Source organism: Sceloporus occidentalis, unplaced genomic scaffold, assembly GCF_023333645.1.
Source record: "Sceloporus occidentalis isolate IW3139 unplaced genomic scaffold, rSceOcc1.0.p SCAF_1, whole genome shotgun sequence".
NCBI classification, from domain to species: domain Eukaryota; kingdom Metazoa; phylum Chordata; class Lepidosauria; order Squamata; family Phrynosomatidae; genus Sceloporus; species Sceloporus occidentalis.
The window spans coordinates 196,684,955-196,711,629 of record NW_028316981.1 but is presented as its reverse complement, the minus strand read 5'-3'; the positions used below and the strand labels follow the sequence as shown (position 1 = coordinate 196,711,629).

General features: G+C 39.4%; 1 protein-coding gene across 1 annotated transcript in view; it reads left to right on the top strand.

Moving 5' to 3' along the window:
• LOC149323184 (atrial natriuretic peptide receptor 1-like) overlaps positions 1–26,675 on the top strand; it is a 58,548-nt gene that overhangs the window by 6,340 nt on the left and 25,533 nt on the right. The window contains exons 3-13 of the mRNA XM_089537532.1: positions 505–637; positions 1,266–1,399; positions 6,325–6,422; positions 8,182–8,284; positions 10,164–10,309; positions 12,957–13,029; positions 15,184–15,331; positions 17,826–17,912; positions 18,768–18,911; positions 23,511–23,632; positions 26,201–26,342. Coding sequence (XP_089393658.1) covers positions 505–637; positions 1,266–1,399; positions 6,325–6,422; positions 8,182–8,284; positions 10,164–10,309; positions 12,957–13,029; positions 15,184–15,331; positions 17,826–17,912; positions 18,768–18,911; positions 23,511–23,632; positions 26,201–26,342 — 1,330 coding nt within the window. The remainder of the gene's footprint in view (positions 1–504; positions 638–1,265; positions 1,400–6,324; positions 6,423–8,181; positions 8,285–10,163; positions 10,310–12,956; positions 13,030–15,183; positions 15,332–17,825; positions 17,913–18,767; positions 18,912–23,510; positions 23,633–26,200; positions 26,343–26,675) is intronic.

Sequence of the window (26,675 nt, the reverse complement as noted above, 5' to 3'; positions counted from 1 at the left end):
ATAACATATTCTTGCCTATAAATAATGGAAATAATGTTGTATACTGGAGCATTTTTGTTACCCAGTTTTTCTGTAATCAGTCATTTTGATTGCTACAGCTAATAGTCATTGCAAAGTTTAAACAATGCTAAAAAGCAGATCCAATTATTGTATGTAGAATTCATAAAATAAAAGAGTTTTGAGATACACAGGCAACTAAGATTGCAAAGTAGGTAGAAATAACATTCTTTGGAAAAGAAACCATATCAGTGTGTAAACAGGAAAACTTTTCTAATGGATACCTCAAATATAGGAACACAATGCAAAAGTGTATAACCCTTTGAGGGAAACATCTCCATAACTTTACTTACGCATGATCCCCGAAAGCCTTTTTGAGCAATGTTACTCCTAAGCCATATTGTTGATTCCTCACCCCCATCCTCAAATCTTTGGGTTAAAGGCTATGAAAGTTTGGTTCAGTGTTGATTTGTGCCTATTTGACCCATGTCTCTGCTTTATTCCTAGGACTGGAGATGGCATGGGTTCAGAGGCCTCCAGAAAAAGTCATCAGTGGGCAGTCTTTCGATGCAGTCTATGCTGTCTATGCTTCTGATCACTTTTATCACTATGCTGTAGAAAACGACATCCTCTCTCACAGGTGAAAATATACATATTTATGTTACTTGTACTTATGCTTCTGGATATTTTGGAAATTTTTCAAGATATATATAGCAGAGTTCATTAAAAAAAAATATCCCCCAGATCTCATGACACCTTCTAAGTAATTGATTTCATGCTCATTTGTGCACATGCTTCATGAGGATGTTCAAAATTGCCATGTTTTTTAAATGCAAATTCTCTACTCAGATTTTATTACATCCCATCTGGCCTCATTGCATGGTAACTCCACCCCTAGCTGGATAATTCAAGTAGGGTAAAAGACTATGCAGTAGTCTATCTGCCAGCAATGGTTACACTTACCTTAATACTGTGTGACATCCTACGTTACAACAGATTTGTCACTCTGGAACAACCTGCCAAGTTAGTCAGGTAGGCAGGAATGGAAGGGAAGCTGTTTTTGAAATTCAAAAACAGACTGACCTTGTCTATACCTCTGTGATAAATGAGTGAATCAGAGCTGTTGCACCATCACCATCATCATTATCACAACAAGAGCTGTTTGACAGTGGAATATGCTGCCTTGGAGTGTGGTGGAGTCTCCTTCTTGGAAGGTGTTTAAACAGAGGCTACAGAATAAATGTTTCTTGTTTGTTTGCTTTTTTAAGTGATGCAACTGCTGCTAAGAGATTTTGTGAAGAACAGGAGTGTCCGCCAAATTGGAAGGATGCTAACGGAGAGAACTGCTGTGTCCATCATGCAAACATACATTCTTGTCCCTTGACCTTCATGGTTAGTACCAGTGGAAATAAACTGTTGGCCTACAAATACTTTTTCCAAATAATGTTTCCAAATAAAACTCTTTAAGATGCCACAAGAGTAAGGTTTTCAACACAGCTGTGTTTTGTGTCCTGGGAAACACTTGGTCCTCACTCCAGGTGCAATAGCTGCAGAAGCTCAGGAGAAATAGTGTAAACAAGTACTAAGGCTGGGCCCAGGTACTTCAATCAGATGAAAAGCAAAATGATGCCTTCCCCTCATTCCACATATGAAGTGGTCAACTGGACAATGGCCACATGTTAAAAACCGTACACTTTAAAACAGTACAACATCCCCAGGATGTTCTTTAAAAACTTGCTATTTTAAAAGCCCCATTTAACATGTCTGTTGTTTCTCTTTCCTTTTAAAGGTATCCCGTTAGTCATTATTTTTTAATTTAGGAAAAATGTATTAGCAGCATGTTACTAATGCAATATTTGGTGATTTTTGCAATTGATAAAGATCCATCTCCCTCTCCTTCTCCCCCTCCCTCCAGAATATACATAAAAATAGAAAAATTATCCTAATCTCTCCTGCCCCCCATGAACCATCCAAAACTATTTTTCAGAAGTAATTGGTAAATGTTCCTTGTTCCACCCAGGGGGGAATCATAACAGTATCAATCATTACTTTATTTAACAAAGGTAAGGCTCTCCCTCTCATACCACTTTTTCTCCCTTTCTATCTGCTCTCATGGCTAAGAGCGTGAGTCATGACCAAGGAGTTCCATACTCAAATGTTATTGAGCCATGGGTTGATCAGTTGGTCTGAGAAACTTCACCATTCTCTCAGCTTTGGAATCATACCTACAGCCCAGGAGGGAATAATACGGCCTAACAAAACAAATTTATGACTTCTCAGTCCTTTCAGCACTTGAAATATGCTATATAAATGCTAAGTTGTTTCCTTCATCTTCCTTAGAAATAAGGGGAAACAAATTCATGGTGCCTAGACTTCCGATTCCTTGCTTTCATTGTAGGGATGGGAAGATTTGTGAGCCGATCAAAAGGATACAGCTATCAGTTATTAAAGTTTCATTTTCATACAGATACTTTATGCTTCTCTGCTTAGATGGAACTGTGTATATGAAGGCTAAGGGGAATGGAGCTGTGCGATATTAAATGCACTTGTACTGAGAGAACTCAGCTAGGCTACGTAGGAGCTATTTATACCCTTTGTGTTTTTCCAAGCTTTATTTTTTTAACCTTGGCTTGCAGGAGCCATCCACATTTCTGGCATATCATTAATGGAGACGGGTATAGGAATACCTGAAATTAGCTACCAGAAATATGCTATTTTTCAAATTAAAACCTTAAGACCTTCGTATTGAATATTTTATCACAATATAGTGAGTATAATCCTTCTTGGTTATGGCTTGCTGGGAAATTATAGTCTTTGAAAAATACTGAAAATAGGCTTTTTTCCACATTAAAAAAAGTCTGGAATAGCTCTCAGAAATAGTTGAACATCAAAGGAAAAGCTGCAAGAAATTCTCTCTGTAGAAAGTCTTTAGGTAAAGTTCCATTCCTAAACTGCAACCCCACTTACCTAGATATTAGGCACATTAAAATCAGTGGGACTTAGTTCTGGGGAGACATTATAGTATTGCACTGTTAAGCATCATTTCTCAAGGAGAACACCATTAATTACAAGGGAGTAGTGCTATTAATTCAGAGGAATGATTTAACAACTTTTGGAAGCATGGTCCATCATACATTATTTTCTAAATTGTATATAGTTTATTGCCAATTGAGGGATTGGAGAGGAAGGCTACTCTTGAAGTTAACCTGAGATCTGGGCTCTCACTTGAAAAGCCATAGGGCTTGGGAAGGAGCCCGCTGGGTTACCTTCCAATTTCAGCTGGCCGGGCAGCAATCTGAATATTTGGATTGCTCTCTGGGATGAGGTTTTTTACCCAAGGGAAGGCAGAGGAGGTTGTCAAGGGGATGACACATCAAATTAGTCAAGGGCTTGACACATCAAGTTGCTCCCAGCTTGTTTCATTTTCAGCCCAATACATCTTAAACAGGTTAGATCACATAAAATGATTCTTATTTAACTCAGTTTTTCTGTGTCTGGTCTCATTAATCCATGGTTGGTTCTCAAATTGCCAGTTTCCAGCAGATTGACTGTCGGCAGAGTTGGATTTTTGGTGTCCATTCAAGGAAGGTATAAAACAGGAAACATGGATCTTCCAAATATTGATGAACAATGGCTGTGTCCTGTTAGTGACTTATGCAGATATAAGAACAAATGTCTGCATAAGTCATTTTTTGGTCACCTAGGAGGTTGGAATTATTTACCAGCCTCACAGAACAATCAAACACTCTTACAAAACCCACCTTTTGCAGACTGAGCACACCTCCTCAACATGGACGCTTACTGGCCAAGTGGTGGTACTGGAGAAACCCACTTGTGGCCCTATGACTGGATGAACAACATCAACATCATCCTTTGGAAATGCTAGAGGATGCCTTATTCCTGTGCATCCAGCTGTAGGAACAGAACTGGACACTTCTCTGCCAACCCTGTCCCCGCTCTCTGCTAGTCAATAAATTACTAGGTTGGATAGGCTCCAGCAGGTGAAAAATAAGTATGGGGAGCAGACTAGGGAAGAGATGTGGCATAGTTCTACCTGGCAAGACTCTATGCTGGCTCTGTGAGATCCAAGATCTAGGCCAATGGTGGGTTTGTTTGTTTTTAGTAAATGAAACTTTCCTACTTTTATTTTCATTTCTGTAAAACTTTTGAATAAATGACATTTTCTCAAAAAAAAAAAAAAAAAAAAAAAAAAAAAACAGAAAAAGGCCCAAAATGAAAAATTGTGGAAATACTCTTATCATCTCACTTAGTTGGAGAAAACCTTTGAAATGTTGTATTCTTCTGTTCAAGAACCAAGTATGTACACATCTGTTACTTCACCATGGCTTGTGGTGTAGGAGATATGCATGTCCATTACCTGACCATGTTGCCTGGAGGATTCTGGAGGTTGTATTCCAACAAAGTAACTTCCCCAAGTTTTTCACTTATCCTGATCAGCTAGGGAAGAAAACTAAAGCATTTTGGGGCAGAAAATAATATTGCACATTGCATGTTGCACAAAGCTAGTTTAATGTAAAGACTGCTCTCACTTTAGTCTATCCAGGTAGAGAATATAGGAGAATATAAGATATGGGGAATATAAATATACGGTAAATATAAAGGTTTAGTTTAAATTCTGAAGATGACATCTGGGAATTTGATTGCCAAGTTTAGAATGCAAAAGTAGTGATGAAAAGTAATTATTTACTTATCATGACATTTTCACTTTACCACTGAGAACATCTTTGGTGTCCCAGTGACATTCTAAATCAAGCCTTGGATTTCTGGATTTGGAATTTTAAAATATGTATGTATAATTTCAATGAGAATGTTAAACCTCTATTTGGGATTTATGAATTTGAAGCCATATGGGCCAGTTTATATTAATTAACCTTTATGATTTATATGGAGGGATTCCAGGATAACTTACCCAGAAACTGTTTCATTCTATTCCATTCTGCCTTAGCATAAGCTTAGGACATCTGAGGAATCTATCATGACTGTCGATATGTAGGACAGCAGCCTTGAGGAAAAGGGATTCTTGGGTAATGACACCTATTCTGTGTTGGGTAATGACTCCTATTTCTCCTGTCCTTTTTTGTCTCTAAAAAGCCCAGTTGAAATCCATTTCTTCTAGAAGGCATGGAGATCAGATGTCATTCTGATATAACACTATGTTTTGGGCTGCTGTTAGGGGTTGGTGCTTTAAAGCTGTTTTTATAGTTAGTTCTAATATTGTGAAAGCAGCATTATACATCCAGTTATAATGGAAAGGCTGGATAGAATTTAATTAGTAATAATAAGATACAAATAATTTAAAAGTTTAGGCGTACTGAAATAACAAGGCCTGTGCCTTAAGACAAGGAGACACAACAAGGGGCATTATTCATTTAAACCTTAAAATAATGTATCTGCATCCACATAAATATCTTCATATTTCAAAGTTTTTTTAAAAAAAGAAAGAAGTTGCATGTGGGAGAAAACATAATTGGGAGATTAATCAATCCAGAGATTTGAGTCCTTAGATTTTAAGAGTCTGAATTTGAATTCTGTGACTTCAGAATCATGTTTCTGGGGCTCTTTTTCAAATAGGCTTCCAAGTTAGGGTTGCCTCCCTTTTTAACAGCTAAATAAAGAGGCAGGTGTGATAGGATTATTTCTATACCAAGAATAGCTATGCTTGTTGAATTTTTTCAGTATCGGCCAAATTCAACTCTCTCTAGAGAGGGAGAGAGCGAGCGTGCACATGGTGTAATGGTTTGGATGTTGGACTAGGACTCTGGAGACCAGGGTTCAAATTCCAACTTGTCCATACAAACTCACTGGGTGACTCTGGGCAAATTACACCCCCTCAGCCCCAAAGGATGGCAATGGCAAAGCCCCTCTGAACAAATCTTACCAAGAAGATAATGTGATAGGCTTGCCTTAGGGTCGCTGTAAATCAGAAATGACTTGAAGGCACACAACAACCACAAATATCGATATATAGGAATATGATATCTGATATGATATGATATTGTGTGTGTGCATGTGTCATGTGTGTAATGACCAAGAGGGAGAGAACTTGAAAATTTAAAAAATTCAAACATAGGAGAAAAGAATTCAAATGGGGGAGAAAGTAGAATTGATAAACCCATCTCTAATCAGGAAGTTATTCAGAACTGACAAAAGGTTTGATTATATCTTCTTTTTAAAAATCATACCATAAAACCTTTGATGCACAGTTGTAGTTGGACTGAGCTGCTGTAAGCTCCTGTAAAAAAATCTTTAGGGGAGACAGAGCCAATGTTGTTTAATGCCAGTCTTTTTTTCCCCTTTAGGGGAAAGGTGGCATTTGTGGACCCTGGATTCCAGATGATGGCCAAATATTCACTCACACTATATCTACTGCTGGCAAAATGACGCAGAAAAACTGGACTGCGAAGGTATAGCAGGTCTCATCTTCATTACAAACTAAGTTTTACTGTATTTCACACTTATGGGCCAAAGTCTGAACAATCTTTAATTTGTATTGGGGACTGCATACCCTCATGGGTATTGGGGGGGGGGGGGGCTTCATGCTTGTAAAAATGGATAGAACTGAAACCACTGGTCAATGGAGCCAAAACCAACAGTAGAGGAATTTACCTCTTCTCTCTTTCTGTTGAGCTGTTTTGTTTTCTCTGTCCTGCCCCCATACTGCTTCTCCTCTGATGCCCTCTTCTTGCTTCTATTTTCCCCCTCTTTCTTCTTTCAGCAGGCTACTAGGAAAGGAACCTAAACTACTAACTTGCATAGGGCTTTGGAAAATCATCTGAAGCATGAAGGTTGCCATGCTTAATATCTATACAAGTTTAGTCTCCCTTATCCAAAATGCTTCAGACCAGAAGTGTTTTGGATTTCAGAGTTTTTCAGATTTTGGAATATTTCCATAATACAGAATGAGATGTCTTAGGGCCTTATCACACAGGGGAAATCGGGCAGAATCGAGGTTTAAGCAGTGATTATCCCATGCAAAATGCAATATTGAAATTAAGATTTTCACACGACGTCACTATTAAACAGGCAACAAATAGGCAATAAACAGCAACAAATCGTTCACAGGGAAATCCCAAAAATGATTTGTTGCTGTTTATTGATTGTTTATTGACTGTTTGTTGCCTGTTTAATACCAATGTGTATTAACATCATAATTTCAATATTGTGTTTTGCATGAGATAATAACTGTTTAAACCCCTGATTTTCCCCATGTGATAAGGTCCTTAGAGATGGGACCCATATCTAAACATGAAATTCATTTATGTTTCATGTACACATCGCATGAAGGTAATTGTATACACAACTTAAAAAATAATTTTGTGTGGGAAATAAAGTTTGTGTACAGTTGTGAACAACTGGGAAACAAAGGTGACATTATCTTAACCGCACATGTGGACAATTTTGGATTAATTCAGATTTTAGAATTCTGGATAAGGGAGACTCAATCAGTACCAGTAGTTCATAAACACAGAACGTTTCCCTAAGCCATTTGAAGAGGTCAGACTATTAATGACTTTCTTTAGCATTCTGCTGAACTAGACTTACATATTCATAACTGTTTGGTGTTCATGTTTATGATGTGGCACAATTGTAAATGCCCTCCCCAAACCTTGTTTTAACAGTTAGCAGCAGCACGGAAAGACAGAGGTCCATTTTCCTAGCAACTGGGAAGTAGCAAATTGACATTTCTAGCCACTTCACATCGGCAATCTATGGTATGGCAAGCAGAAGCAGGACCTCTGCCACAACTTGTCATGTCATCACAGATCATTGGCACAAGGGGGCAGGAAATGTCAGCCCAATGTGCCCTGATCACCAGCAGAACAGACCTCCATCACTCAGAGCAGCTGCTGGTTGTTAAGGTAGATTTGGGGAGTAAGGTCAGGAGATGAGAACTACTTTCATAACTACATCATTTGGCCTTTATCATTGGCCTTTATCATTGGAGCTGGTTGTCTTTACTGAATAAATACACTGAGGGGGGGACATGAATTTGTCTGTCCATCCGTCCGTTTCTCTCTCTCTCTTTTCTTATCTGGATCTACCTAACAGGGTTGTTGTGACGATGTGAGAGCAATGTGAAAAGGAGGCAAAGCCTGTAGTCCTTTCACATTTTAGAAGATAGAATAAAAATGTGACACCTTCCTTTTTTTCTTTGTCTTGTAGGTTGTCCTGGTGCATGTTGGGATCACTTCGCTCATTGCACACATCAGAGTTGGAAGAATGCAGGCGGCTTTGGAAGCCCAAACCATGGTGCTTCCTGCAGTAGGTACGCAACAAAATTCAGCTGAGTTTACTATGAGGAGAGGGTTGCATGGTGCATGTGTAGATATAACGCTGGCAGGGAGTGGGAGGACACAGGGTTGTGAATATTCATTAGAATGGAATGTCTAATTTTCCACATCACTGGAGATTTTGTTTCTGTGTGCTCATGTGAGGAACAACCATTGTAGAAAAAGATGAACTGTGTCAGAAGGTTGGTCTCTAATGCCTGAACCATTGGCTCCAGGTAGTACAAGTCATGTTGGATGTTGGGAAATATAAAACTGATGTGCTACATGATCTCTCTTGCTCTAGGACAGGAACACTTCCTTTATTTGAAAGGAAATAGCCTTGCCCAAGACCCTGTGGTTAAGTTGTACAGATGGTTGAACTTGATACTACTTGTAGTATAAATGAACTCAGGTTATATGAGAAATTCATACTGTTAACTTTTTCTTAATGGATTTACCTACTTCTGTACATCCCAGGCTGCATTTCTATGTGTATTAGCATGCTTTGTTCAAAAGGAAAATGTGACCATTAAATGATGTATACTTGGGGGGAAAGTGTGTGCAAAATACATATGGATTTTTTCCACAAAAAGGTCCATTCTAACTGACCCAACATAGACATGAGTGTGGGAGCAACATGGTTAGACTAGATATTTCAACCTTTCTTTAAAATCATTGCACTCTGAAATCAATAATAGAGTTCTTGTTTTTCCTTTTATCCCTTTGTAAATGAGTGAAAAGTGGCTTGAAAAACTGTCATCTTTTTAGAGGATGATAGTGACGATTTTATTTATTTCTATACCACCTTTCTTCCAATATAGGGACTCAAGAAGGATACCAGCCAATTTACAACAGTATAAATTAAAAAATACAAAGAATTACCAAGTATAAACATAAAGTTTAAAAAACAAACAATTTAAAAAGTTAAAAACATTAAAATATATTTTAAAACTATATACATACTTTGATATCTGAATTGCACAGCATTTAAAGCCCAACTCTCATCAGTTTGAAAAACCCGACAGCACAAAAATATTTCTACCTGCTGCCAAAAGGAGAGCAAGAATGGGACCATCTTGGTCTCTCTAAGGAGGGAGTTCCACAGCCTGGGAGCAGCCACCAAGAAGGGCATTTCCCTTGTTCCCACCAAATAAGCCTGAGAGGGTGATGAGCCAGAGAGAAGGGCTTTGCCGGATGATCTTGTGAAGGTATCTTTTACATTGCACAAAATGGTCGTTGTGCAATTCTGTGTGGAGATTTTTCCCCCCACATTTAATTTGGAATGAAATGGATCAAAGTATACACTTCGATCTAGTGACATCCAGTTCCAGCTTAAACTCATCAACAAACTCTTTGATATGCGGCCTTAGATTTAGATGTGTATCTACAGGCTGTGTGTTTGTACAAGATGACGATATCATCTCTCCAGATGAGAATTGTGCCGCAAAGGAAAATTCCCTTCACTTCCAAATTGGATTATTGTAGAAAATGAGAGAGTGAAAATGGTGCACACCTGAAACTTTTATATTTGCTGTGTTTGTATTACTTTAGTAGCTTTGCCCATCCCTTTCCTTTATATGCCCCAAATGTATTTCTAAAGCCACAGCCAAATTTTTAAGGTGCTGCAATGCTAGAAATTTCCATTTGGCTCTCTGGGGTTGCACTTGTGCAGTCTCTTGGCTGGTGGTCCATTTCGTGACCATTCATTCTGACAGGCATCACTAAGCAGCAGTGATATCTCTGACACTGCAACTGAATATCTATTGGTAAAGATGTAGTACTCTCTCTCCATTTTGATCACTTCTCAGTCATGAAGGAATTGCATGACTCCCTCTCTAGTATTATTCATATTAATTTCTCTTTCCCTTTGTGCAGTCTGTGGGGATGACATTTGTGAAGATGATGAGACTTGTTCCACATGTCCTGCTGATTGTGGTGAATGTCCATTGACAACTGATATCAGGATAGCAATTGCCTTACCAGTCTGTTTGGTCTGCACTGGCTTCATTCTGACAGTCATGGTATGACTCAAGTAGAACTTGGCCACTCCTCCACTTCCTTCTCCTTCTTTCCCCCACTTCCAATTATTTAATCTTGGTTCTATCATAGAACATTGTGCAAACATAAGTTCTAGGTCTTTGCTGGCCCCTTGGGTACTTCTGGCTAAGGTACAGCTCTAATTGGTTCACTGCTGCTTCACACTCAGAGGCCCATTTCCAAAGTAGTTTCTTACCTCTAAAATATGCCTCCCAAGTGGAATATTCCTCCTTCACAGTATTAGCAACACAACTGTCCCTGCATTGTAGAGTAGTAAAAGCAGAGAAGCTTAAATAACAAATTATTTTTGTATTATACTACATAGGCTCCCCCTCTCCCCCAACTGGAAGATCACTGTGGAGATTTGACTCTCAGTCTTGGCAGATTTTCAAAGAACTGCACTGGAGTCGAGGAGAACGTGGCCCAGGGAGTTTAAGGCTCCATTCATATAATCATTTCCCCCACAATATAATAGCAATACTTTTCTCTGTGATGTGATTACCTGTCATGTCAATGTAACTTAAGCTGTGTCATAATTATAACACCAATCAGTAAAAAAAGCCCTACTGGAATTCATGAGCAAGGCAAAAATGTTTGCTTTGTTGTTGTGGCATGGAGAGGGTGCAACATCTTATCACTCCTTTATCCTTTCTTTTCTCAACCTCCTTCATTTCTTTTTCTTTCCTTGGACCCTACTTCTTCCAAAACTCTGTATCTCTACGTTTCACTTCCTCCTTCCTTGCCCCTCCATCCTCCTTAGCCTTTGACACACTAAATCCACCATGGTCAAAGCAGGTTTGTATGTACGTGTGTGTGTGTGTGTGTGTGTGTGTGTGTGTGTGTGTGTGTGTTAGACAGATGTTTTCATATCTTCAGATCTACACACCATGCTTCCTAAAAGAGTTGAATTTCATGAAAGTTTGCCAACCACACAACTTCCTTGGCTTTTCCTGTACAGGGAATTGCACTGTGCTTAGGTCAAGATATGCTACAAACACTCAGCCAGTATACCTGCAACAGGGAAAATAGAAATAGTAATGCTTTATTTTATACATTGCAACATATCTTCATTTCCTGCACTGTGTTCATCCAGTGTAGGTAGCAATGAAGTAGTCATGAGAACTGGGGGATAACCTTCATTTATAGTAATAGCTGGGGGTGCCTGTTAGTTAATTACCTAAACCATGAAGACAATCAAGTGATAAATCCAACTGCCACTCATCTTCCTCCTCACTTCATGGAGAAAATTAGCCTTCCTACTAAAGATGAATCTACACAGGCTAAATAACATGTCCTTATATCAGTCCCAGCCCTGTTGGAATACACAATGCTCCTCTCCATCCAATGTGAAAACACTTCTTTTCAATGGCTAATTATTATTATTATTATTATTATTATTATTATTATTATTATTATTTATACTCCGCTCTTCAGCCAAGGCTATCAGAGCGGCTTACAATTTCTTAATTAGACATTTCGCTGCCCTCAGACTTACAATCAAAAAAGACAAGTCACAAAAGGAGAAGGGAATGACAGTAGGGAATGGGGAAAGTCCAGCAGATCTGCTCTTCCTTGGAGGCCTGTTGGAGCTGGACTGCCTCCCTCTCCCTCAAGATGGTGGATAGAGGGAAAGCTTTTCTTCTTCCAGGCAGGCTGAGGGCTTTAAGGCAATTTTAAAAATCCAGTTTACCCTGCTGATTTTTTTTTTTTTGGGGGGGGGGAGATGTTTTTTTAATGTATGGTTTAAAACACCACCCCCTAAATTGGGTCACAGTGGAATCAAGGGTGAGGAGTGGGGGATTGTGGGGCCGGATTGGTGGGTGGTCACCTAAGTTCATCTAGGTAACCTGATTGTTCCCACCACAAATGACAAATGCAGTTTATTTGTTTGTACAGTTGGACACCCCAGATAAAAAAAAATATGGGACATCAAGTCCCATTGTCTCTAATGGTGGCATGACATGAGTGTACCGCTAGCATGACAACACAGCTTGCCATCCATGGATGTTCAAATCCACAGATGGCAAGGCTGCAGATAGTGAGGTCCCACATTATTGGCATCTGGGAAAGGTGATGTTACCTTTTTTTTTAAATGTGGTGTTTTTTGCATAAATTCACAGGTTTGCATTTCACCTCCCTCTTCTATTTGGGCTTCACTTTATAGAATGTGCAGCTGGGCAGTCAGAATAAAGGGAAAACAAGACAGAATTTAAAAAAAAACACCTCACACCTGATATCATCAGGTAACCAGATATAAACCGATACAGCAGACACATGCACACAGTAGAAATAGCCTCTTGCACTGATGTGGCTATGTAATGGGGGGCACATAGTAATTTCAGTTTGTATTAAAACAGGTGTGATGTGGCTGTAACGGGGTCAAATTGGGATAGGGATACTATGCAGTGGAGCTGATATACAACCCTCAGCCTACATTTTTAAGAGTTACTGAAGACACTTGGTTAGACACAAGGCCTATTAGGTGAATGAGAGTGCTTGCACAAATAGCTTAGAGCTTGAAACATTAGATGCATTTACCAGTATGCCAACTATCAATTTCCATGCTGTCATATCATTGAAATCAATGGAATGATCCCTAGGAATGAATCTGACCTGTTATGTTTTCTTTAGTGGTTCCAGTACCAAAAGCAAAAAATGTTTTGGGATGAAAGCTGGATTATAGACTTCAGCTCCATCAAACAAGGTGTGTAAGTAAAGAGATAATTATCAGAGCAAATGAGGACAAGCAACTGGTGGTTTGCAGGTCATCCCACAGTCTGATCTGCCAAATTAATGTGCTTTGTGGTTGGTTTCTCCCCAGTTGAGCTATAGGCAAACCTCAGAGAATCTCCCCATTCATACACACTCCTCACCACCATCTTCAGTTGTGAAGAGCAGCAAAGGGTTTGGCAGAGACATCTCCCTGGATGATGTTCGCTCTCATTCATAAACCAAATAATAGGGCTAGGAAATTTCACAATGATGGAAATGCTCAACCTAGCCCTTGTATTGCTGTTCATATTGGGCCATGCTGGTGGGAGGTAAGGGTTACCACGTAGAGTTATTGGGCACAAGCAGTATCACTGGAGGCCTTCAGTCTTTGCTGAAAATATATTACTTTGATTTGTTTGTTTTTAATCAAGTAGTAATCAGGGCACTGTTGTGATCCTACACCTATGCTCATCTTACAATATCCTCAGCTTTCACTAACATGGTGCCTCTAAATATTTTGGACTGCAACCCCCATGAGTCCCAGACCATGCCCATGGCAAGGGATCATGAGGATTGAAATCCAAGGCACCATGAAGATGCCAAGAAGGAGAAGTATGCTTTATATAATGTTTAGGACCACTCATTATTAATTTCACTGATGAAGAGCATGTAAGGTTGCATTTACATTGCAAAATGAATGCATTTTGACACGGCTTTAACTGCCATGGCTCAATGGTATCAAATTCTGGGATCTGTAATTTTGTAAGATGTTTAGCCTTCTCTTTCAGAGAGCTCTGGTCTCACAACAAGCTACAGGATTCCATAGGATGCAGCTATGACAGTTAAAAGTAATGTCAAACTGCAGAAATTCTGCAGTGAGGCAGCAATCTATAATTGAACCATATTGTCCAGACTTGTCTTTAATGAACAAATAAGAGCTATGTGCCCTCCTTTTTTTGGCTTTGGTGTATCATTTATCAACTGTCCCTTTGTCTTTGTACAAGAGGGAATGACAGAAGGTACAATTACACTAAACCAGATGTAGGGTAAGCTGCCATCTGGAAAACCCCTCTAGAACCAGCTTTATAGCCTCCATCCTGCCTCTGTAAGGTGACAGAGAAAACATTTCCCCTTTAAACATAATTAATCTTTTTCAGTTTGAGTACTTCATGTAAGAGTTTATTATGTTATCTTAATATACTACCATCCCCAGTAGTCTTCGATTTCATTTCTGGTTATTATTGCAGAGTGTGGATTTGTTGCTTTTTTGATGAAATATGATATAAAACACTGCAGCCCCACACAAGAGACATCAAGCTAACAAATTTGTTCTACCAAAAGCTAACGAGATCAGACAAAATATTATCACCGCTGCCAGCCTGGATCTAATAGAAGAAAACATCCCAAATTGAGAGGCATAAATTAAGCATTCAGCGGTGGAGCAAGCAAAAGAGATTATGGCTTCATTAATTACAATATATGACAAGATAAAAATAAAAATGCAAATCTGAGATCGGGAGGAAGCATTATGGCCTGAGCTGCAGAATAAGAAAAAAGATGAAACAGAAGATAAATTAGGAAGAAAAAACTTAATTCTCTCCCTCCCCCCCCCCCCTCTCTCTATATATATATATATATGTGTGTGTGTGTGTGTGTGTGTGTGCAGAAAGGGTTCATTTGACAGGAATAAATTATCTTTAATAAGAATGTTTCATCTTCATGTATACAAGACTGCCTTATACTGAATCCAAGAAAGAAAATAAGGTGCATGGGAAAGGATAACCCAAATTTGTTCAGTCAAATACATTCCGATACACTGCCTATCTTTAAAGCACAAAATCTCAAATCATTGGAAATGAGCAGATTGTGCATATGTGAAAAAGTTCTTCAAAACTTGTGGGAAAGTTCTGCAATTATGAAAAATAATTTCCACACTTCTCTCTCCTGGGTCAAGCTTGTCCCTGGATTCCCATCTGCTGCTAGCAGAGAGTACGGATGCTACAGTTCAGAAAGGCCCTAGCAGAGCAAGTGACTCTTCAGAATGTAGACTTTGAGTCATAATGATTTGTGGGTATTCTTGCCAATGTGTCTACGAGCAGCCTACATTTTATTCCGTATTTTATTCCCTTTTTGAAAAAAAAAATAGATGCTGTGACAAGAACGGCAGTGGGGAGCACCTTGAGTGTCCCCCATGCCCCCAGCGCCTCCAACACCAGCTGCCTCACAACACTGAGCTCCTGTACCGCAACTGCAAATGCCGCTAAGGCAAACTACTTCACACAGACTGGGATTTAGTAGGTGCCAATTTCTTGCTATTCCCTTTTGCTCTTTAGCTGTTTGACAGTGGAATACACTGCCTCAGAGTGTGGTGGAGTCTCTTTCTCTGGAGTTTTTTAAGCAAAGGCTGGATGGCCATCTGGAGTGCTTTCATTGCGTATTCATGCATGGCAGAGGGTTGGGCTGGATGGCCCTTTAGGTCTCTTTCTACTTTATAATTCTATGACTGCTTTGTTAAATGAGGTAGATTAGCTCTGTGATCAAGTACAGAGATTTTGTAGCACCTTTGAGACTAAAGAAAGAAGTTGGCAGGATTCTTTCTTTCTTTAATTAGTCTCAAATGTGCTACAAGAGCTCTCTTCATACTATTCTGCAGACTAAGGAGCTTACCCCATGGCATTTTAATTCAGCTTATCTCTATCCAGTTTAAACCTTTATTTGGGCAGCATCCTGATATTATGGTTTTTGCTGCCTAATTTGCCACTCAAATAGAGCCTGGGTCCATACATGATTCCAAGAGTGCTACACTGGCCATTTTCTCAAGCTGGAAAATTCCCAGATCCTAAAAGAGCCAGGAGGAGCAGCTCTGGAAGTGGGGATGGACCTGGGATGTATTCGGCCAGCAAAAACCGTCCGATAAAATGCCGTCCGAATTAAGATTTAATCTAGATAGAGGTAAAACAAATTAAAACGCCATAGGATAAGCTCCTAACACAGCTGTCACTTTGAATTTTACTTCTGAGATCAAGATCCACCAGAGCCCTTAAACTGACTCTCTTGATCTGATGGAGGATTCTAGCCACAGCCAAAAAAAAAGCATCAGTAGCAGCATCCACAGAGCCAGGTGGAAGTGGCATCTGAAATCTGGAAGCCACAGAGCTGGATAATAATGTTTTCCTGCATAAATAGTTGTCAAGTCAAGGGAAGCAATAGTCCCACTATATGTCCTCTGGAGTACTGCATTCACTTCTGGGTACTTCATTTTAAGAAGGATATACAGTAGTCAAGTTAACGTTCAGGGCGCATCTACACCCTGATAGTGTAGTTTGACACCACTTTAAGCACTGTAGCTCCATCCTATGGAATTCTGGGAGTTGTAGTTTTACAAGGTCTTTAGCCTTCTCTGCCAAAGAGTGCTGGTGTCTCACAGAAATCCTACAGAAATTCTGTAGCATGGAGCCATGGCAATGGTGTCAATCTGAATTATTTCTACAGTGTAGATGCACCTTCAGAAAAGGGTAAGAGGGATGATAAGAGGTACGGAGAACAAAACATATGAGGAAAGGTTGTGGGAGTTGGGCATGTGTGGCCTGGTGAACAGAAGATGGTGGGGTGACATGATCACACTCTTGAAATATCTAAAGGGCTAAGACAGAGAGGAGGAAGAAGATTTGTTTTCTTCTGTACCAAAGAGTAGGACCAGGTCTAATGGTCCGAAGTTACAGGAGAATAAATTTTGATATGAACGTTAGAAGAAATTTCTTGATGGTAAATTTGGCAATGGAACCAATTGCCTAGAGAGATGTGGTATGGCCTCTTCCTCTGGATGTCTTCAGAAACAGGCTGGACAGCTATCTGCTGGGGATGATCTAGCTGCAATTCCTGCATTGCTTGGGGGGACTGGACTTGGTGGCCTATGGGGCCCCTTCCAACTCTGTGATCCTATAGTTCAACCCTTCAGATCAGCCTTGGAGACTCAGCTCATTGAGTTGGGGCAGAGATATGCCAAACAGAGAGAGCTGGTTGTGCAAAGAAGTATTAGATGCCTCCATGCACAAGACTTTCAAATGTACTGATGCTTCTGCAAGCAGGAACTATGTAAGCATAGTGCCAATATTGGATCCTGAACTCTATGTATAGCAGTTCTTCAAGCCATTGTAGCCATTCCAGTCCATTTGGGTGTACTGCCCCACCAGGTGACACATTTCTTGGAGTGTCACTCAGTGTGGGCCACACACCCCACAGTCTCCAAGTGATGTCACTGCATCTTGCAAGTTCTGGGTAAAAAGTGACTTCTTAGAAATCAGATTAGAGCCCTCTGAACTGCCTTCCCTGCAAATGGACGCCAGCTTCACTGCAAATCATCAAGATTGTATAGCTTGTGGCAACTGCAAGGTCAGTACAGTTGTTTTCCATCAGTGTAAACTTAATATGATCCATAAAAATGGCCCATTTCCAAAGACAGGCCATAGAGGCCTTATGAAAAAAACCTAGAGGTCTTTTTCATAAGGCCAGTGGTAACCTCTGCAAGGTTGGCTGACACACGATCCTTTTCTGTTGTTGCCCTTTCCTTATGGAACAAGATATCTGGGGTTGTTTTTCAAACAGGACTTAACAGTCTCGTTGTCTTAGCCTGTTTTTAATGTAATTATAGTGTAATTTTTATTGTTATACATAGATTAAATTATATTTTGTGTTGTTTTAATTAGCTATATTTTTATTGTTTCAATTTCTTATTCTGTGAACCCCTTTGGGATTGGCAGTTTGACAAGCATTCTTGTTTTCTTCCAGTGATGGTAGAACAGTAGCCATCAAAAAAATAAGGAACAAGACGTTTGCCCTCACAAAGACCATACGTAAAGAAGTCAAGCAAGTAAGGTAAGCTATGATAATGTGTTCTAGTTACCTTTCCAGATACACACCTGCAAGTGAATGTAGAGGGCATGGTCTTTAGTGCTCTACTTGGGCTGGTACTGGTGTAGGCTGATGCTGGTGCACAAGTCATCAGCTGCCAAGCCATAGCAAGGTCTTAGGAAAGAAAGAAACAGCTTAGTTGCAGCTAATGGGGACAAATGTGTTATTGGTTCCTGGCTCATTAGTGAAACAAACAAACAAATTTCTTCTAACGTTCATATAAAAAAAAAACAGTCTTTTCACATCAGATAGCAAGAGAAGCAGTATTGCTCAGATCGTTGAAATTACTGGGCCCGGTTTCCTACTCTCAGTTCTTTTTATGGGAAAGCGTGTTTTATGAAATTCTCCCCTATCATTGGCAGTAGAAGATTTCTTTGCCCCAACTCTCTTATTCCAGGTGTTTTGCTTCAACTCATCCACTTTGCTGCTTGCCACCAATTTGGCTTCTCTAATGATGACCGTATCTAGAACCAATTACAACAGCTCAGTGAAATTTGAGCCAAAGGGGGAAAAGAAAAATCAGAAGTTAGAAAAGTTAATTTTTGAACTATATTTCTCAGAGTTTCCCCATGCTCGGAAAAAATAATAATTGATGGTTATCATACTAGCCTTTCCTAGCCCACCAGCAGTGTTCAGAGGTTGCTAAATGGTTCTGGGGGCCATCCTTTATGTCCACTCTCAAGGAAATGCTTCTGTTGCATGGGGAAATGGTTTAAAATGCAATTTTGTATTCCTAGAAAAATCTGATACAGTTTGAGCACTCTGTTGACTTCTCTAGACAAAGATCACAAGACCTAATTCCTACCTTTGTTTTCACAGAGAATTAGATCACCCCAATCTTTGCAAATTCATTGGAGGTTGCACTGAGGGACCATATATTGCCATAATAACTGAGTACTGCCCTAAAGGAAGTTTGAATGATGTGCTGCTTAATGAAGACATCCCTCTAAACTGGGGTTTCAGGTGAGAGAAAGATGTCAAAAGTGGACATCAATCAGAGGCTTTATTCATGGCTAGCTCCAAATGAAAGCTTGTGTGATATAGTGATCTGTATTGGACTATAATACTGGAAGACCAAATTTTGAATCCCCAGCCATGGAAAGCCATTGGGTACCTTGAGCAAGTCATACTCTCTTAGCAGTAGTCTTATAGTAATAGAAATAGCAAGTACATTTCTATACAGCTTATCGATGAACTAGCACTCCCTAAGCAGTTTACAATGTGTAAGCCAATTGACCTGAACAAGCTGGGTACTAATTTTACTGACCTATGAAAGGATGGAAAGCTGAGTGGACCTTGGAGCCCTGCCTGGCATCGAACTCACAACCTTATGGCTGAAGTACTGGTGTTTAATCACTGCGACATCAGGGCTCCCTAGCCGTGACAATGGCAAACCTCCTCTGAATAAATTTTGCCAATCCCACCAGTATGATAGGCCTCCATTAGTTGGAGTCAGTTTGTAGACACATAAAACAACTCTAAATGAAAAGGGCTAATGTAGAAGCCAGGAATATTAGTCAAACAATTGTTATATTTTTTTTCCAGGGAAATTACTTCCTTCTACATTGGTTGTAAAATCTAATGATGTACACATAATTTCACATAAACAGTTGGGCTTACAGATATTTAGGCCCATGCCGTAGAGCTCTCTGCTCTAGTAACTGAAGATGTTATGTTTCAGTGTACAAATTTCTACTTCATCTTCTTCCCCCACCCCCCAAAAATCAGGATGAAATCAGTACTTGTATATCCAAAAAGAGAAGCTATAATAAGTTTAAAATATTATTTGCAGTGTCAGTATATTTAAATCATGGCTGGCATCCTGTATTGCAGTTATGGATTGTACCCTGCACCGTATTGATTAATACTTTGTATTCATGATTGTGGCACCATTGCTACAATTGTAAATGCCACCACCAAACCTATCTTACCAGCCAACAGTCACAACTGGGGCATCGAAGGATGACATTTCCAGCCCCGTCCCACCAGTGAGCAAGACTGAGACAAGGAATTGTGAAATGTCCTGATTCTGATTATTGCAGCCTTGCTTATTGGTGGGAAAAGACTGGAAATGTCATTCAGCTGCAACCAGATCACCAGCAGAACAGACCACTGTTGCTCAATGAAGACACTGGCTGTAAAGGTAAGCTTGGGGATTGAGCTAGGAGATGCTACGTAGGTATACATTTGTAACTGAGTAGGTGATGTAGGATGTGGATTTATGTTTTTAAGACCTAATAGTGTCAACAACAAAAATTAGGTATTTCTTACTGGTAGCATTAGGATATTTAATTCATCTCTGTGCAAATAGTAAAGGGAAAATATATTCATTACTGTATACTGGTTTTAAAAAGAAACCCAAATCTTCACTGATTTTTAGACAGATGAGAAGCTGCATATCATCATTTCACCAGATGGCATTTTTGATAGAATGTGGGATTTTAATTACAGTGAAACATCATTAGGTAGAGAAAATGGCAATATGATGCAGCTTCTGAAATTGTCTTTTAGGAAGGAGTGACAGATATCAGTCTGCTCTGTGATGAAATACAGAGACTTATTTTTTGGTGGTAAAAAATGTATAGAATTGTCCAGCTGCATTTTCTTGTAGCAACCACTTTACATTGCTTAGTAACCTTAGGCCCGAAGTGAATATTACACTAAATGCTTATCTCTTCCTACCTGTGTCCCAATGGTAATGTCTGGTGTAGCAGAGGAGAATTTTGGCCTGGGAAGATCTGTGGGCAAGACCTACCCAGTCCTACAAGGCCACTCAAGGGGAGTATCTTCCTCTTTGCTCCTCTACCCTCTCCCCTGCCCAAGGAACTGGCAGAGCTGGAATTATTATTATTATTATTTTACTACACCTTCCAGAATCTCTGAACAATCGTGTTGGATTCAGTTCCCATCAGTACGTGGACAGCCACAAAGTCTTCATCATTACACTATGAGCTAGACCAGTGGTCCCCAAACTGTGCTCTCTAAGGGATTTTGGACTTCAGCTCCCAGAATCCCAGACTATTGGCCAACATAGCTGAGGCTTCTGGGAGCTGAAGTCCAAAATTTCTTAAAGGGCCCAGTTTGATGACCACTGAGCTAGACTTAGAGGGTGTACAGACTGGCACTTTATGCCGGCCTTCACCCAAACTAGGGCTGCAGTAGGGCTGAGCATTCACACGCTAAGAGCCCTTCTGCCGCCTGCGTGCCACCATCTTGGTGCGTTCCCATCCAGATGGCATGCACCATGATGATGTCCCCTGTGTGCAGCACCCAAACAGGGCGGCACATGAGGGGTATTATAATGCTGTGCCAGGGCATTTATGGCACCCCTTGTATGACGCAAATAGGAGCCGCTTTTTTCAGCTCCTTTTTACACTGGGTTGGGGGCATAATAAGCGGTTGCCACATCCCCAACCCAGTGCTTACAGGGGTAGCATAGAGCCACCCAAACTGGGCTGTCTGTACAGCCCCTTACTTAAGCATCTACAGAAAATTCTAGTAGGATTTGCTTTATATGCACATGTCTGCCAAAATAATTTTAATAATACTCTGCTCTGAATACTTTATTTGGTTTTTGCTGGCTCCTTGTAACATCATGCAGTGCTGAGTACAATGGCATCATGCCATACATTTTATTTGACTACTATTCTGCCCATACTCTCAGAATTGTATGTCGCACTGAACTCATTGGTGCTGACCGTTGAGTCACTCAATGGGACTTATTTCTGAATATTTTAAGGAAGCCATAAATTATGGCAGTCATGCATTCCCTATTCAATATGTGGCTTAGGGGCTTTCCTAATAAAATATAAAGGCAATTATCCCTGTTCAAGGACAAGGCATTTAAAAAAAATCAGTAATCGAGATAATATTTTCATCTCTTAATTTTTTTTAAAAAAATGCATTGATCACAATAAACAATAACAGCAAATCAATACAACCAGAAACGAAAAAGAAAAGAAAAGCCAAATCAAAACAAAATGGCTCTGCAGTCAACTAAGCATCTCAAAAATTGATTTTAAATATAGCTGTATCCAAAAATGATTACTTGATAGTCCTTTAATGGAGTAATTGCATTAAATAGATGAGAGTCAAAGTGTTTGTTGATGTGATGGTGGACCATACAATCATTCTAAACCAGTTATTGATGAAGTAAAAAGAGAACAAACTGTGGCAAACATGTCTTTTTCCAGTTCTCCTTTAGCCTTTCAGAGTCTACAAGTCAGATTTTCTGTACGAGCAACTCCCCAAACATGGAAATGAAAGATCTTTCAATCTTTTCTGTGATTTTCTAATTTCTAACTATGCAGATCCCAGCAATATATCAATGAGTGCTTTATGTAAAATGTTTGTATTTCCTCCTTCAGAAACAATCAATAATATAAAGCCCCTCTGGGATGTAACTGTTGATGAATTATTTTCTTCAAAAAATCAATTTAAATTTACCACTTTCAGACAATCCACTCACATGCATGTTTTGTTCCAACTGCACCACAATCTCAGCAACAATTCTGTGAAATACTACTATATGTTTTGTGACGTTTAATAGTTATTAAATGCCATCTACAAATAATCTTTGACAAACATTCCTGAATAAGGTGATATGGTTCATATTTTGGCCCAAAAGAAGCTCCCACAATATTCCCAGACTATTATCTTTTCTATATGTTCATTGAATGATTTGTTGTTGCTGTGTGCATTCAAGTAATTTCCAACTTATGGTGATCCTAAGACTCACCTATCACAGAGTTTTCTTGACAAGATTTGTTTAGAGGGGTTTGCCATTGCCTTCCTCTGAGGCTGAGAGAGTGTGACTTGCCCAAAGTCACACAGGGGGTTTCCATGGCTGACCCTGGTCTCCACAGTTATACTCCAACCACTCTCCACAGTGCCTCTCTTCATTGGTCAAGAGCGGGAGATACATGCAAACTGAAATTTTGAAGCCAATTCCCTTGACTGTCATAAAGCTTTGGCCAGAAGCTGTTCCAATGACAATGATTTTCTCATTAAAAATAAGTCTTCGGTCTGTATAATTTTCTCTCTTTTTCATTTTCATATTGTTTATATTGGTCTCCATGTTTAAAACTGGGGTGTAATTTTTAAAAAGGGCACAGAGGTAACATCACAAGCACTAAAACTTGAAATGAATCTTCCATATCTTCATTTCCAAATGAAAAGGGTCGGCAACATTTCTGGACTCAGGTCAGCCCAGAGAAGAATGTGGAGACATGGTGAGGAATGAATTGAGTTGACTGTAAACAAATGATAGAAAATGCCTACCCCAAACAATCCCACAGTTCCTCCTCTTTCTCGCAAATAATTTTGCACTGTGGCCCAATGAGATCTGAAACAAGAGAAGTTATATTTTGTGGAAGAAAAAGATATTTACCAAATGAGAACCCCCCGTTTTGTTAACAGTGCTATCAGTGAAGAGTACTATTAGTACTAATAGTCGTTACCGAAAAGATTTCCTTATCTGTTGAGCTCTTTTAAGCTTCAGTCTAGGTCTAAAGTTCAGTTTGCAACCAACAATAACCGCTGTCATGTGTTGTTACTTCCTAGGCTTTCTTTTGCCACTGATATTGCCCAGGGAATGGCTTACCTTCACCAGCATAGGATTTATCATGGACGCTTGAAGTCCACCAACTCTGTCATTGATGACCGTTGGGTTTGTAAGATTTCAGGTATGGAGGGAGGGGAAAAGATAAAGCAACTTTGCCTACTGCCATGGAAACAATAAGAGAAGATGTTTTCTTAGGTGTTTATATTGCTACCATTATAATATTGATCGTCATTGTTGTTATTATTGTCGTAATCATTCGCATCTGCTTCTTTATCATCATCACCACATCTCCTGCAAATTATGAAGTGATGCAAAGCTACTTGGCAAAGATCAGATGGTTCAAGTAAGGTACCTTAGCAACAAATAGCAATTGGTAATATTTGTCTGGGGTGTCGAAACAGAGATTTTCACCCCCAGTAAATGTACATATTTGTCTCAGGTTATAGGAAGTTCTTTTCGTTATTACTCACAGCTGTTTTGTGAACACTGACTGTAAAACAGCTTTTGAAATCCTTGGCGTATCCAACTGAGAGTGAACCAGGGGAACAGACTGGTAGATTTTCTGTGGGCGGATAACACTTTGCATTCGTATCGCTCTTTAGAGTGTTCAAAATGCTTCACATGCTCTAATAATCTTTACAAACCTGACATAGGGTAAAATAATCATAATTATCCCTGTTGCCAACACGGAAAACTGAGGGTGATATATAATACTGTATATACTCATTTATAAGTCTAAAAATTTTGGTCAAAAAATTGACCCCAAAAACCTGAGTCGACTTATCCATGGGTCAATGTAAGTACTGTACTTTAACCCTTATTTTAAAAAGGAACCATCTCCTGGTGAAAGACAAGAGGGTAATCTGTCCTGGAAGCACTGACCCTCTAGTCTCTCATCCATCCAGCATTTAGATTGAACACAATTGTGCCTGCTAGAATTTTATAAGTTCTTTGGCATAGTTTTCCTTTGTTTCATCCTTTAGATTTTTGTTACATGCCCCTATGTTTTGCCCTCAACTTATCCATGGTTCATATCAACATCCATAATTTTGGGCCTCAAAACCTGCTCTTGACTTATACAGTGGGGCCTTGTTATCCGCTGGGGTTTGGTTCCAGGACCCCCCATGGTTGCTCAAATCTCATTAAATATGACAGAGAAAAATGGTGTCCCTTATATAAAATAGAAAATCAAGGTTTGCTCTTTGGAATTTATATGTTTTTTTTAATATTGTCAAGCCATGGAAACTTGAATCCGTGAATAAAAAATCTGTGGATAAGGAGGGCCAACTGTACATGAGGTTGACTTAAAGTCGAGTATATAAGGTATACTTATTGAGAATATATAATGATAAAGTGGCCACTTTAGAGAATACAGATTTGAATAAAATTAGCATATATCACATGGAGGGCATGGAAGAGACTCCCTCCCATACACATTCTGGCAGCCTGTGGTTCTGCATATCTCTCCATGTTTCTGGAGCTAGTATTTGTGAGTTTCTTTGCAGCCCTGGTCCATGGCAGCTTTCACATGCTATGTGATGGTCTAAAAACTTTTTTTTTTCTTACAAAGCCCAATAGATTTTGGCCTTATCACCAAATGGCCTTCTTCAGGAGCAATTTTAAAATAAACAAAAACATATTTACTATAATTGTGGTATTAAGGCAACACATAAATCACCTCAAAAACATAATTTCTTAAAATCTAAAGAGTATCTATTATACATATAAATATATACAAACCTATTATCCAAAATTTCTGGAGTCGCAGTCTGTACTCTCAGTCAAAGTGGAGAGTAAACAAAGTTAGTTCTGAATGACTACATTCTCATCAGCAAATGTTGATGTCAAGGACTAAACTACACGTTATATTAGGTTCATAGGATGTAACTGAACATCAATTTCTTTTTCACTCCAAAGCAATCATATGTAGGCTCAATCTGCACTTGGAAAGTAGGAGAGCCTTCAGCCTTCTCCTGCAGTCCTTTCCCCCTCTTAAATGTCATTACATTTTAACATGAGCAGCTCAGGACTATGTACACAGATAATGGATAAAAAAAAGAAACTGAGGCCAAGTTGTATGTTTTCATCATAGCACATAATGTAGCCATCAGAAATAATACAAGTTTGTTACCTACCAAAAGCAGGTTTCAGATTCTGTCAGATGTCTGATGCTGCTGCAGAACATATATTTTGATTCTAAACTGAAGAATGTGATAAATATTCTTGTGTCTTGTGAATTTGCTCACAATCTCACATTCAAACTTTGCTGAAGTTTGGAGAAACCATTTCAGTTCTATACTAAAGTGAATATGGTCCAAAACTGCAGAAATAATCCAGTTTGAGACAACTTTAACTGCCCTGGCTCAGTGCTAGGGAATCCTGGGAACTGTAACGTATTGTAGCACCAGAGCTCTCTGACAGAGAAGGCTGAATGTCTCACAAAACTAAAGTTCCCAAAATTTCCCGGCATTGAACCAAGGCAGTTAATCCAGTCTGAAACTTTCATCTGGCTTAAGTGTTTGAGTGTTCATCTGCTGTGTGTTTTGGACCTAAATTTCCTATGGAGATTGTATTACTTTACCTCTCCAGTAGGACTAGATTCAGAAGAGTGCAAATATTCCAGCAAATATCACAAAACCTTGAGAGGAAAATGCTCATCTCCTTGTTCCTTTACTTCACTTTGTGGCAGACTATGGCTTACAGTCCTATAGAAAAGAAGATTCTTTGATGGATTCCAACATCCCTCATCAGTACCGCATGCAAATATATCTGCCCCCCGAAGCTCTCTCTGTCCCAAACTTTGAACCAACTCCAGCTTCAGATGTGTACAGGTAATGATAGAAAATTGATCCCCCAGCCCCCTTGCTTTATGTGTCCAGGAAGTGAAGGCTGCTACATGATTGCATCATCATGGAGAGTTGCTTTTGAATTACTAGAGTCCTGCTTCTTTTGCAGAAAAAGCAACAACTTTGGTAAAACTGTACAGGTTGCACTTTTGAGTATACACACTTGTGCCCACGTGACATCCTAAGTATACAAAAATTGCTCAGTACAAATATGTCATGTAGGAAAACCGTATGTGGAGCATCTTAATTTAGACTTCACTTGGAGCATGGCATGCCCCATAATCCCTTGATATTGGCTATGGTGACTGGGGTTCCTAG